This window comes from Bubalus bubalis, chromosome 12 (assembly GCF_019923935.1).
Source record: "Bubalus bubalis isolate 160015118507 breed Murrah chromosome 12, NDDB_SH_1, whole genome shotgun sequence".
Taxonomy (NCBI): Eukaryota; Metazoa; Chordata; class Mammalia; order Artiodactyla; family Bovidae; genus Bubalus; species Bubalus bubalis.
The window spans coordinates 80,465,109-80,479,196 of NC_059168.1; the positions used below are offsets into that span (position 1 = coordinate 80,465,109).

General features: G+C 35.6%; 1 protein-coding gene across 2 annotated transcripts in view; it reads left to right on the forward strand.

The window, feature by feature from the left end:
- Window positions 1–14,088, forward strand: part of SMC6 (structural maintenance of chromosomes 6) — a 75,672-nt gene that overhangs the window by 25,319 nt on the left and 36,265 nt on the right. For both annotated transcript variants that reach the window (XM_006051879.4, XM_025261531.3), the window contains 9 exons: window positions 28–89; window positions 3,418–3,498; window positions 4,210–4,311; window positions 8,314–8,433; window positions 8,535–8,633; window positions 11,897–12,043; window positions 12,467–12,555; window positions 13,246–13,410; window positions 13,804–13,982. In XM_006051879.4, coding sequence (XP_006051941.2) covers window positions 28–89; window positions 3,418–3,498; window positions 4,210–4,311; window positions 8,314–8,433; window positions 8,535–8,633; window positions 11,897–12,043; window positions 12,467–12,555; window positions 13,246–13,410; window positions 13,804–13,982 — 1,044 coding nt within the window. The remainder of the gene's footprint in view (window positions 1–27; window positions 90–3,417; window positions 3,499–4,209; window positions 4,312–8,313; window positions 8,434–8,534; window positions 8,634–11,896; window positions 12,044–12,466; window positions 12,556–13,245; window positions 13,411–13,803; window positions 13,983–14,088) is intronic.

Consider the following 14,088-nt stretch of genomic DNA (forward strand, 5'->3'; position numbering starts at 1 on the left):
TGATCATTTTGTGTTTCTCATAACTAGGTGCTGTGGTTTCTACTAAGAAAGAAGAACTGATTGGAATTCTTGATCATTTTAACATTCAGGTAATTTCTAAATCTGTGTTTCAGATTAATAAATACAGCTGGCTACTTTTTTGTGTGATTTCATTTGTGGTATAGAAAGAATTTGAATGGCCTCATATGAGTAAATTGACCACAGGAAGAATATATTAAACTATTGTTAGTAAGCTTCTAATGCATCAGGTACCTTCAAGACATAACATCTTTAATTTGATAGAACATATAAGAATATCTTGTCTATAGTAATACATGCTAAAATTTATGTTAAAACAATGTATGTAATAAAGTTTCTTGGCTTTCTGCTGTCCAAGTCAGAATAGCATCATAGTTTCCTAAACTTGGTTGCTAAGTTTCTTTTGTAGAAAGGAAATTTATTCTAGAAAGATAAAGAAAACATTTCTTTTTATATTTTGGATTTATTTCATCGTACCTACAGGTGGATAAGATTTGAGTCCATTCTGCTAAGATACTTTGAGCACTTGGAAACGGGGCTCAGATAGTCCAGTAACATTAGCCCTGGAATTGTCTTGGGGGGAGTATCTAATCCGGACCCTTTATTCTGTAGATGAGAAACTCGGAACCAGCAAGAGTAAATGTGCACTTACAGTTGTCTAGGCGTGGTTACTGACAGAGCCTGTAATGGGCCCCAGATATCTCTGTTCAGTTCTAATGCTCTATCCACTGTATCAACTCGCCTTACTCCAGGATTAAGAACACCAAGATTAGACACTAAGGGGAAAAAGCAATTATGTGTCTGGGTCTCTTTCCCAGTTTGGTTTAGAACAAGTTGTCCAGAAAAACTTCCTGTAACGATAGAATGATAGATATTAGGTATTATTGACGTCCAGTGGGGTGGCCACTAGCTGCGTGAGCGTCTGAAATTGTGACGACTGAGAAATCAAATATTTTATTGTGTTTTACTTAAGCTGAATGTAGCTAGCAGCTTGCATATTGGGCAACACAGGTTCAGAAAAATAATTAGTGAAATCTGAGGAAAAGCAGATACAGCATAGAACACAGGCCAGTTTGTTAACTGAAGTCAGCAAAACCGAAAGTTAGAGTTTATGGAATCACAGGTGTTGGGAGAAACTTGAAGGGCATCCAGTGTCGTAACATACCGCATGCTCACGTTGTGTGCAGTCTCCACCACGTGTTCCTTCAGCAGGTGCCTGAGCGGGCGGTGGTGGGAAAATAATCTCTGCCTGAGGCTGCTGACCCGTGTAGTTGACTGTATTTATTAAAAAGTTGTTTATGGGAAAAGCTCAATCAAATCTCTTTTCTCCTAAGTGCCCACTTCCTTGGGAAATATAAAAACATGTTTCTTTTCTTCTGAAATATTTGAAGATATCATAACTGCTTTAGTTATGATATCTCTTCTTACACAATTCAGTTAACTAAAGATTCAAGTTCATTGATCAAAAGTGCGAAAGGTCTAGAGCCACACCGAATATCCAGTAATCACTAATCACGTGTGGATGTGTATTGTGCACTCAGAATGTGGGTAGTCCAGATGGAGGGGTGCTGTAGTGTGAAATGATACACACTGGATGCTGAAGACTTAATGCAAAGGAGTAACTCAGTTTTCATACTGACTACATGTTGTGCTCAGTCTCGCTCAGTCGTGTCCGACTCTTTGTGGCCCCATAGACTGTAGCCTGCAGGCTCTTCTCTGTCCATGGCATTTTCTAGGCAAGATTGCATGTTAAAATGATAGTATTTTAGATACACTAGATTTAAAATATATTACAAACATCAGTTTCACCTGTTTCTATATTTTTAATGTAGATACTAGAAAGCTTGATTGTGTGTGTCGTTTGCATTGTATTTCCATTGGATGGTGTGGCCTAGAATTGTCAGGAGAAAGGAGGGTGTTTAATGTCTTTAAGTACCCAATTGCATTTGTCCCTCATACCTCTTACTTTTTCTCTGAAGTTTACCTGTTTATGCTTGCCTTTTGCTTACTCCAGGATCTTGACATATAAGGGTGCCAGATTTTTAAATAATCTCTAGTATAAAAACTAGGAACTCCATTTCAGAGGATGTGGAAAAAAGAACATGAACTTTGGCAAAGCTGTTAATCCACAGTTGGTGATAAAATGGCTGTCATTAAAGCTTAGTTTTAAGAAATTAGTTGCTGTGTGAAATTAAGATACCACATAGGCCATTGTCTTAGTTTTAAGAAATTAGATGCTGTGTGAAATTAAGATACCACACAGGCCTTGTTCGGAAGAAAAAAAAGATGACAATCAGAGCCTGAGCTACCTATATAATGAGAAAAATGTAATAGGTAGGGATTTCTTTATAACTGCATAAATCTTTTTTATCATCTTGAAAGGGAAGACCCAAAATCTTGCTTGAAAGAAAGATTTTCACCAGGAGTATACTAAATAAAGTACAATCAGTATTTTACAGATGGTAAAATAAAGGAGTTACACATTTTTTCATTTCTGCTGATCCTTCATATTCTGTGCTTTACAAACAAGATTATTTTCTGACATTATTTCTGACTTTGTTGGCAACGCACTCCAATATTCTTGCCAGGGAAGTCCCATGGACAGAGGAGCCTGGTGGCTACAGTCCATGGGGTTCACACAAAAGTCAGACACGACTTAGTTACACAAATAAATACCAAAGATATAAGTGGGAAATGACTGTGAATCTTTTTGAAACAAATAGGAAAAAAAATTCTTAATTCCTCATGAAGAAATAACAGGAAATAAGAAATCTGAAGAAATGCTGTACAAAAAATAAACAATACTTGTCATTTTAATTCTGATGAGAAGTAATGGAGTCGGACTTTTTGTTTTTAATTGAAGGAAGTAATTAACTTGCCTGAGACTACATAGAATGTTCAGACAGAGCCAAATAAGAGCCTAAGTCAGCTGCTTACATGCTAGAGAACTTCCAGCTTTGTAATCTGATGGTTAACCAGTAGCATAGGAGTGGTATCTATAAAACAGGTGGAAGGAATGAAAACGTTCTAATAAAAACACTTCTTTAGAAAGTTCTTATATCCTTATATAATGGGAGAATATTTAATTTTGGCTGTAGTATTTATTTTTAATTGGAGGATAATTGTTTTACAGTGTTGTATTGGTTTCTGCCATACATCAACATGAATCAGCCTTAGGTGTAGTATTTGTTTCACTACCATGAAATTTTGAAATACTTTCTTTTCATTAAAAGTTTCTAAGATTTTCTTTTTGTGTATTTAATGCTCTAACCTCTGGCTAGTACCTAGCCTTCCTGATGGAAGCATAGATCACTTGCAATGGATATCTTAGTTCAGTTCTTTTTAAGGCATTAAAATGAAATATTTAAAGATAATCTTTTGTTTGTTTGTTTGTTTCAGGTAGATAATCCGGTTTCTGTTTTAACACAAGAGATGAGCAAGCAGTTCTTGCAGTCTAAAAATGAGGGAGACAAGTACAAAGTAAGAAGCACTGAAATAAACATAAACCTACCTAAAAAAGAAGACATTTATAAATTAAGCATATATACTGAGCATTAATCTTGGTCATATAGTAAATACCAAGTATTTTTTTAAGCCACTATATAAAGTAATATTGTATGACTAATTTAGAAAATTAAGGTGGAAGTATAATTTTACTGATAAATCCTTGCTGGGACTTTTTTGGCTTTTAATTCTGAGAGTGAATTCTAAAACTTATATTTGTAGAAATAGAAGGGAATGAGTGACCGTACATACATAATAACTTTTAAACATTAGATTATTTGGTACTCTTTAAAAAGCCAACAAAATATATGACTACTACTGCAGCTTACAGTGTGAATTTTGAATGATTTTGGTGTTTGCTGTGCTAAAAAGTTATGTGCATTGAGATCAAGGATACGAATGTTTTCTCTGTTTTCACATTCGCTTAAAGAATGGAAGAACAGTGAAAATGAGAATTCAGAATGGTATTATCTTCACAACAAATGAGTTTTCTTTCACAAGGCTTTAAGAACTTTTGCAAGTAAAACATGTATGTTTGAATGTAGCACTTTAAGTAAATTTGTATACATAAATAAAATGTATTCTTTTGTGTTTGTGTTTAGTTTTCAGAGACCAGATTCCTTTTTTTTTCATAGTCACATGGAAGTTTACAAACTCCTAATTATATTTTTCTTGTTGTTTATTTAGTTCTTTATGAAAGCAACCCAACTTGAACAAATGAAGGAAGACTATTCATACATTATGGAAACAAAAGAAAGAACAAAAGAGCAGATAAATCAAGGAGAAGAGGTTTGTAAGCACTTAATGCAATTGTTTTTTGAAATCAGTCAAATTCTTACACCAGGTAAATGGTATTGTAAAATTATATACCGATGTTATCTATATATGTGTACCTATATAAAAATAGTAACATTTTTGTGTGTTTTTTACCTTCAGGGTATGTATTAGCCTTTGCTTTTTTTGTTTTGTAATAATGGGTATGTCCATGTCTTAATCATAGACTGGAGGGCAGGGCAGTATCTAACCTACTTATCCCTTGCTGTATGGCTAGTTGCTTCCATAATAATGTGTCACTAATTCCCACTGGGCAGTAGTTTAAAAACTATATTTCTTTTGATGGGAAAATAAGCAGGAGCCTCAGCTGGTATTTAGCATAATATGCATTTATAATTGGAAAAGGCAATGGCACCCCACTCCAGTACTCTTGCCTGGAAAATCCCATGGGTGGAGGAGCCTGGTAGGCTGCAGTCCATGGGGTCGCTAAGAGTCGGACACGACTGAGCGACTTCACTTTCACTTTTCACATTCATGCATCGGAGAAGGAAATGGCAACCCACTCTAGTATTCTTTCCTGGAGAATCCCAGGGATGCGGGGGAGCCTGGTGGGCTGCCGTCTATGGGGTCGCACAGAGTCGGACACGACTGAAGTGTCTTAGCAGCAGCAGCATTTATAATTATAGATGACTCTTCATTATGTTCATTAAATGTTAACATTCTTTTAGTGCCTTATGTTTCAGCTGTTTATCTAGTACTTTAAGTCCCAGCAGTTTTTCTCTGATTCTGTATCTTGTTCTTTTGTCATTTAATCAGTTTTATGCAATTAATTGCTTTCAGCAACTTCATAGTATGTTCTTTTGAGACAGAATTTTATTAATGATTGACCCAAGTTAAATTTATTAGATGTTGCACTGACCTTTTTACTTCAAATTTTTGAGGAATACATATTTAAATTTGGGTTTATAGTTATATGGTTCACCAAGTGAAAACTGAAAAAGTCAGAATGAGTATATTTATTTTTATTCCTACATTATTGCTTTGAACATGAGGTATGTGATACTGTGTGCAAGGAGGTGCTATAAGCCATAGAAGTGATATAGCACATGTTCTTTGAATATCAGTGTTATTACTGGGGAAAGGAAATACATATTCAGAGAAATATGCATAATATATGTTATCTTAAAAACAATGGATCAGGACTTTGAAGAAATTTGTTTGCTTTAAATAGCTTAATGTTAAAATACCCACTTTCTTCACAATATACTTTGTCATCAGCAATTGAAAATAATTTGTTTATGAAGTTTAAGAAGTATGTCCCTGTATCATGTAGCTGAGTTTCTTATGTATAATATGCACTTTGTAAGAAGTTTTTTTCTGATTGATTAAATGTACTAGATTCTCAAAATAAACCCTGGATTAGCCTTTAGGAAGTGGAATGTGACCTAATGCAACATTGTAAGTCAACTATACTTCAATAAAAATTAAAAAAGCAATCAGGAAAGGATTCAATGGGAGATACAAATAAAAATAAGTCGGAGAAAGGAAATAGAACATGAAGATTAGAAACTGGAAGTCATTCAGCCATCAGATACTGAGTTCCTATCGCATGCCTTCTAGCATTGTGCTTTGGCCATGGCCATATAGCGGTAAATACCTAACAAGATTCTTGGGGTCATGTACCTAACTATGCAGCAGAAAGCACATGGTAAATAATTGAGTATGGTGAGTGCTCCTAGAGGAGTTAAAGATTAGTTTTAATAGGTTACTAGCAACAAGGGGCAAGTCAGGGGCAGTGGGAGGGGTGTAGTTATTAAGTAAGTAATGCCTCAGGTAAGACGTGAAGGGTGAATAATAACAGACAAAGAATGGTGAGAGTGAGGAAGTGTGTTCCAAGAAATAAGCACAGATGGAGTTTTGGGCAAGAGAGCATTTGGTGTTTTTAAAAAGCTGAAGGAATTCTACATTGTCTAGAGTGAGGAACACAAGAATGAGAGTTAGAAGGCCAGGTTGTGGAGGAGCTTTGAAACTTAAGGGTAGTACAACACATAAAAATGGATGGCTTGACTGAATGTATATTTTCAGTAGATCACTCTGCTACAGAAGAGAGTGAACTACTCTAAGGAGAGAATATACATAGAGAGATCAATAAAGAAGGTATTGTTGTTCAAACAAATGATGACGATGAGGTAAGTTAGAATAGTGGCCATGGTAAGATGGAAAAGAGCTTTGAAATGGTTTGGGCCAGTGTTACATGGAGCATGGAGGGTAGTGGTGAAAACAAAAGCCAGATTTGTGGGGCTGAAAACCAGGAAGAATGGAGGAGCTGGAGATAATTTTCATGAAACTTAAATGTAAAGGGGAAACCACTTTTAGAGAAAAAGGTGGTGCCTTGGGGTGGAAATTGTTGAGTTTGTTTGTAAATGGAAAAGATAAGTAAAGATTTAAATGTGATCCTGGAAAGGAGTCAATGAAAAGGAATAAGTGGAAAAAAGATGAAAAGATGGGATGAAGAATCAACTAATTTAGACCCCCTCAGAAGGCAGATGAGGAAAACAATGAAAACAGTGAGAGACTTTATTTTTTGAACTCCAGAATCATTGCAGATGGTGATTGCAGCCATGAAATTAAAAGACGCTTACTCCTTGGAAGAAAAGCTGTGACCAACCTAGACAGCATATTAAAAAGCAAAGATATTACTTTACCAACAAAGTTCCCTCTAGTCAAAGCTATGGTTTTTCCAGTAGTCATGTATGAATGTGAAAGTTGGACTATAAAGAAAGCTGAGTGCTGAAGAATTGATGCTTTTGAACTATGGTGTTGGAGAAGACTTGAGAGTCCCTTAAACTGCAAGGAGATCCAACCAGTCAATTCTAAAGGAAATCAGTCCTGAATATTCATTGGAAGGACTGATGCTGAAGCTGAAACTCCAATCCTTTGGCCCCCTGATGCGAAGAACTGACTCATTTAAAAAGACCCTGATGCTGGGAAAGATTGAAGGCAGGAGGAGAAGGGAACAACAGAGGATGAGCTGGTTGGATGGCATCACCGACACGATGGACATGAGTTTGAGTAGACTCCGGGAGTTGGTGATGGACAGGGAGGCCTGGCGTGCTGCTGTCCATAGGGTCACAAAGAGTCAGACACAACTGAACGACTGAACTGAACTGAGAAGGCAGAAGAGGGGCTGGGCAGGATCCAAATAAGAGGTGGGGACTGGTCTTAAGTATAATGAAGCTACCTCTTCCTTTTTAGCTGGAGGAAAAGACTGCTTTTCAGTTTATATATCAGGTTGTTGAAAGCTGTAAGAGCTTGCTTTCTACAGCTTCTGGATTCTATGAAAATAGGCATCAGGGAGGAGTGAGGGATTAGGGTGGTAGGTATATGAGGTTTGAGGAGAGTGTTAATGGATTGAAATAATCCTGAAGAATGGGAAAGTGACTTGGACCGAGAAACACACTAAGATCCACAGCGAAGTCCCTATTTGAACACACAAACTCTGAATGGAGAGGAGAGGCTCTCCAGTCAGGTGTGCAGCTTTAGAAGCTGTTCGTATATCACTGTAGTTAGTTTTTGCATGATAATTTTATTGATTAATTATTGAGAAAACTTTGATGAGAAAAAATATAACATTTGATTTTTAGAAATAAATTTCTTTTGACCTTCCCAGTATCATTGAAATGGATCTAGTGGTATACTTCACCCAGTCTGTCTCTCAGATAGGGAATTGAGAGAAAATGAGAAAACTGAGTTTTTGTGTGGCCTTGAAACTTTTATTCCTTCATTCTTCCTCATGTGAAGACTAGCCGTTTTTAGAGTGCAGAAATTAACAAAATTGTTGCACATAGTAAAAGTATACCAAAGAAACAAAAATATTTTTATTTCTGCTCTAATTAAAGAAATAATTGCCTAGCAGATCTTTTTCAGTACTTGTTTAGGCAATGCGTTCAAAAGAAATATATTGGCAGAAAGTCCGTCTTTTTAGTGTTAGTAAGAAATATTTTTTTTTTTTTAAAGCGACTTAGTGAACTAAAGCGCCAGTGTTTGGAGAAAGAAGAACGTTTTCAAAATATCGCTGGCTTAAGTACAATGAAGACCAACCTGGAATACCTGAAACATGAAATGGCTTGGGCAGTGGTAATTTCACTTAATTAATTATTCACACATATTTGTAATATGCAGAATATACTTGGTTATAGTTGGTCTTATATGTGATTTGCTATATAATTTATTTTTAGGTCAATGAAATTGAAAAGCAATTGAATGCTATCAGAGATAACATCAAAATTGGAGAAGATCGTGCTGCTAGACTTGAGAGGAAAACGGAGGAGCAGCAGGTGATTACACTTTTTTTTATACCGAGTTAGAAGTTGGTTGAGTGGTAAATATGGGAGTGATTTTCTGTTGAGGGTCCACATGGACCTTTGTACCATGAGCAGACCCACTTATATATTTACCTTTCCATTCTCTCTCTTTAAAAGTTATGTTTACACAATTCTGGAGTTATTTTCTATTTATTTATATATTTGGCTGCATTGGGTCTTAACTGTGGCACCCAGGATCTTCATTGCATCGTGCGGGATCTTTTCCATGTAGCACATGGACTCTCTAGTTGTGGCACCCAGGCTTAGCTGTTCATGACACGTGGGATCTTAGTTCCCTGACCAGGGATCGCACTTGTGTCCCGTGAATTACAAGGCGTATTCTTTTCTACTGGCCACCAGGGAAGTCCCTTCCCAATTCTCTTTTAACAGCTTTACTGAGATACAGTTCATATACTGTACAGTCCACCCATTTAAAATTTACAGTTCAGTGGGTGGTTGTTTTTTTTTTGTTTTTTTTTTTTCGTATGTTCACAAGGTTTTATAGCCACCACTGGAATTCTCTGCTATCTTGCCAGAAATAGATCTAACCTTTCTTTATAGGAGCCCCCATGTACTCAGGGTGACTGCCTTACATATTACTATTTTGTTCTACTTAGCTTATGAGCTTCTGGCTGCCAGGCTTGGTTGTACTACAGCGTGTAATCTTTCCCAGCTTGCTTTTTCCTGTCTACCCCTAAGATAAGCAGATAAGTGTTTTTCCTTTTAAGAGTTATAGCAGTAATCCATGAAAGGTAATAGAGGAGTGTGTAAAAGTAAGAAAAATGGTGAAAGCAGTACATTTACTTAGTGATCTCTGGGCTGAATTTCTTATTCAATCTTCAGTTAGTAAATGGAGATTCAACCCCACCCACCCTCTCTCACTTTACTTTACATTTACTTAGTGATCTCTGGGCTGAATTTCTTATTCAATCTTCAGTTAGTAAATGGAAATTCAACCCCACCCACTTCTCTCACTTTACTTTTTTCCATTTCTGAGAGAGTATTCTGAAATTTTTACTCAATTTTTCTCAGCTTCGTTTCATAGCTTGTCCTTGGGGAAGACCTTGTTTGTACTCGATTTTTCTCAGCTTCGTTTCATAGCTTGTCCTTGGGGAAGACCTTGTTGGTTTCCTCTTTAGATATTTTCTCAATCTAAAAGTGAAATCAGTTTTAGTAATAAATGTTCAGTGTTTTTTCAAATGAAGAAAGGAGAATCTTGAGGCTGGATGATACTTAGTTCTGTAGGTATTTCCTCTGCTTGAGTATTTAAGTATTATACTGTGTAGTAAGTGGTAAATTTCAGGAGAGTATGGATTGTCTTAATTTATATTTATATTCTTCCCACCATGTCTTACATAAAAACCTTTTGTATAGTATATACTTGTTTATAGATTATAGCATAACTATTAAAGAGAAAGCTTCTGAAAAAATAGTATCTAAAGCAGACTTTAAATTTGTACTCACCTAATTTAAAACTGAAAATAGATGAATTTTGTTTAGTTTGTGTAACACCTGAACCAACTTTAATTATTATTAAAAACATACAGATTATACTGCTGATGTCTTCATAATAAAAATACACTATTATTCTATATAATGTTTCCTAAATGTCTTACATAGTTACAATCCCTAATCTATATCTCCTATTCAGACTTTTATCCTGAGCACTTGATTCAAATATCTGTCTTCCTGTCTTTACCTGGATGTTCCAAACACTTCAAACTTAGCATGTTTAGTTAAATAGCTATGAAAGATACTTTACAGCCCACAAAGCTTGAAGGATACACTATCTGGCTCTTTCTAGAAAAAATTTGCTACTCCATGATCTGAAACATTTTTTAAGTTTCAGCTTAAATGCTGCTTTGAAAGCATTCCTGACTTTTTCTGACAGACCTGTGAGTTCTTCCTGTGTGCTTTCACTATTATAAATATACATACCCTACTTAAGCATTATTGCATCCAAACTGTATAATCCACTTGCATGGTTGTTTCTCTGCTAAATTGTATCTGTCTCCCTTTACATTTACTAAATGTGAATTTAAAATTAAAATATATTTTAGAATATTAGAGAAATGCAAATCAAAACTGTAATGACGTATCACCTCATGCTGGTCAGATTGGCCATCATCAAAAAATCTACAAATAATAAGTGGTGGAAGAAGGTGTGGAGAAAAGGGAACCCTCCTGTTAACACTGTTGACAGGAATCTAGATTCTTTCAGCCACTATGGAAGACAGTGAAGTTCCTTAAAAAACTAAAGATAGAGTTGGCATATGATCTAGGAATCCCACTCCTAGGCATATATCCAGAAAAGACAGATGCACCCCAGTGTTCATAGCACTATTTATTATAGCCAAAATATGCAAGCAACCTAAGTGTTCATCAACAGGTGAATGGATAAAGAAGTGGTATGTATATACAGTGGAATATTACTCGGGCATAAAAAAGAATGAGATACTGCCATTTGCAGCAACGTGGATGGACCTAGAGATTATCATACTGTAAGTGAACTAAGACAGACAAATGTTATATGATATCACTTATATGTGGAATCTAAGAAAAAAAGAAACAGTACAAATGAACTTATTTACAAAACAGAAACACCTCATAGACATAGAAGACAAAGAAAACAAATTTATGATTATCAGAGGGGCAAGGGAGGGGGAAGAGTAAATTATGAGTGTGAGATTAGCATTAACATACTATATACAATAGACAAGCAAGAAGGACTTACTATATAGCATGTATGTGTGTGCTTACTCAGTTATGTCCGACGCAAGAATACTGGAGCATTTTCATTGCCATTTCCTACTTCAGAGGATCTTCCCGACACAGGGATCAAACCTGTGTCTATTATCCCTCCTGCCTTGGCAGGAAGATTCTTTATTGCTGGGCCACCTGGGAAGCCTACTGTGTATAGCATAAGGAACCTATATTCAATATCTTGTAATAACCTATAATGGAAAAAAAACTTGAGAATGAATATGTATATGTATAATTTAATCACTTTACTGTACACCTAAAACTAATGCACTATTGTAAATCAACTATACTTCAATAAAAATATATATTTTTTTAGCATTTTATATAGGTACATTTATCTAATTACTGTCTAGAGTTTAGTTAAAGCAAAATTAAGTTTATTTGAAATGTGAACCATGTATAATTATTTTTTTAACTTTTCTGTTTATTGAAGAAAAATAAGATGTATTCCAACAATGTTAATTTTCTTAAAGGTCAGACTTAATGAAGCAGAAAAAAAATACAAAGACATTCAAGATAAACTAGAAAAGATTAGTCAAGAGACAAATGCACGAGCGCCAGAATGTATGGCACTGAAAGCAGATCTTACTTCTAAGAAAAGGGCCTATAATGAAGCTGAGGTGAGAGAAAAACTTTCATATCAAATATAAATACTGCTTCTCTGTCCATGGAACTCTCCAGGCAAGAATACTGGAGTAAGTAGCCATTCCCTTTTCCAGGGGATCTTCCCGACTCAGAGATTGAACCTAAGTCTCCTGCATTCCAGGTGGACTCTTTACTGTCTGAGCCACCAGGGAAGCCCATTAAAAACTTCATCATATCAAATTTCAATACTGTTTGTTTATTTTTAAAAGTAGAGGTTTTGTAGTTATATTGATTTCAGGCTTTAAAAAATGTTATGATTTCATGTGGCCATATATGTACTTCGTTTAAGTATATATTTCTGTATATATTCAACCTTTGATTTGCCCATTTGGCAAAAGTGGACTTGAATGGACTATTTGTTTTTCTATTTTACTAAAGTGTGTCTGATTTTTTGTTAGGTTTTATATAATCGTTCCCTAAATGAGTATAAAGCATTGAAGAAAGATGATGAGCAGCTCTGCAGAAGAATTGAAGAACTGAGAAAAAGGTAAGGTAGTTACTTTGCAATTTTCATTTTTACCTCATTTTGTAATAAAGTAATCCAAGTAAAATGGAGGAAGTATTTTATTTTATTTTATTTTATTTTAATTTTTTATTTTATATTGAGGTATAGTCAGTTCAGGCTTTCCTGGTGGCTCAGACAGTAAAGAATCTGCCTGCAGTGCAGGAGACCTGGGTTTGATCCCCTGTTCAGGAAGATCCCCTGGAGAGGGGTTCGGCTACCTACTCCAGTATTCTTGCCTGGAGAACTCTATGGACAGGGGAGCCTGGCAGGCTATAGTCCATGGGGTCACAAAGAGTTGGACACAACTGAGCAACTTAACACGCACACACACATACACACATGGTGGATTAAGTGTTGTGATAGCTTCAGGGGAACAGTAAAGGGACTCAGCCGTACATATACATGTGTGGCTTTCTCCCCTAAACTCCCCACTCATCCAGACTACCACATAACATTGAGCAGAGTTCCCACGTACTGTACAGTAGGTCCTTGTTGGTTATCCATTTTAAATATAACAGTGTATACACGTCCTTCCCAAACTCCCTGTTTCTTCCCCCCCGCAACCATTAAGTTTTCTCTACTACTGCAGAGAAATTTTATTACGTTGCTTTATGTTTTTTACAATGTTAGGTTTTTAATTTAACATTTCTGCTTTGGGTTATTTACTCTTAGTGCCGATCAGTCTTTGGAACCTGAACGGTTGGAAAGGCAAAAAAAAATATCTTGGTTAAAAGAGAGAGTAAAGGCCTTACAAGATCAAGAAAGTTCAGTCAATCAAGAGATGGAACAATTTCAGCAAGCCATAGAAAAAGACAAAGAAGAACATACCAGGATTAAGTAAGTGTCTACATCCTTATATTTTTTCAGTTATTTGAAAATCATGTAGTTTTCCTCTTTATGAAAATAAAATACTTGGTTTTTATTTTGTTCTTTCTCATAATAATAAAGTATTATTAAAGTATCTTTCAAAATCACTTTCCTAATAAAACTTCTAAACTTGTAGAATTGGACAATTTCTGGGTTTTCTTGTTTTTGTCACTGTTGCATTATTTTTAGTGGCCTTCTGACTGTTTTTTCCTGGTAACACAATTTTTTTCAAATAAAGGATCTGCCTTTAGTTCTTAGGATAGCTGTGTCATTTATTGGTATGCAGGTGTTAGGGGAAAAGTCTGGATATTTCTGTATAACCTTTTCATGTACCTATTCTGTTTTTCCACTTGTATTTTTTAGGAGAGAAGAGTTAGATGTGAAGACTACACTGAACTTTAACCAGAGGCAACTGAAAGAATTGAAAGATAGTAAAACTGATCGACTCAAAAGATTTGGCCCTCACGTTCCAGCTCTTCTTGAAGCCATAGATGATGCCTACAGACGGGGACACTTTACCTATAAACCTGTAGGCCCATTAGGTATTTGTCACCAGTTAGTCAGGATATCATAAAAATTAGAAGTGTATTTTTATTTTCAGGAAGGAGTCTGTTGAATATAATTTTTTTTAAACTCTGTCATCAAAGA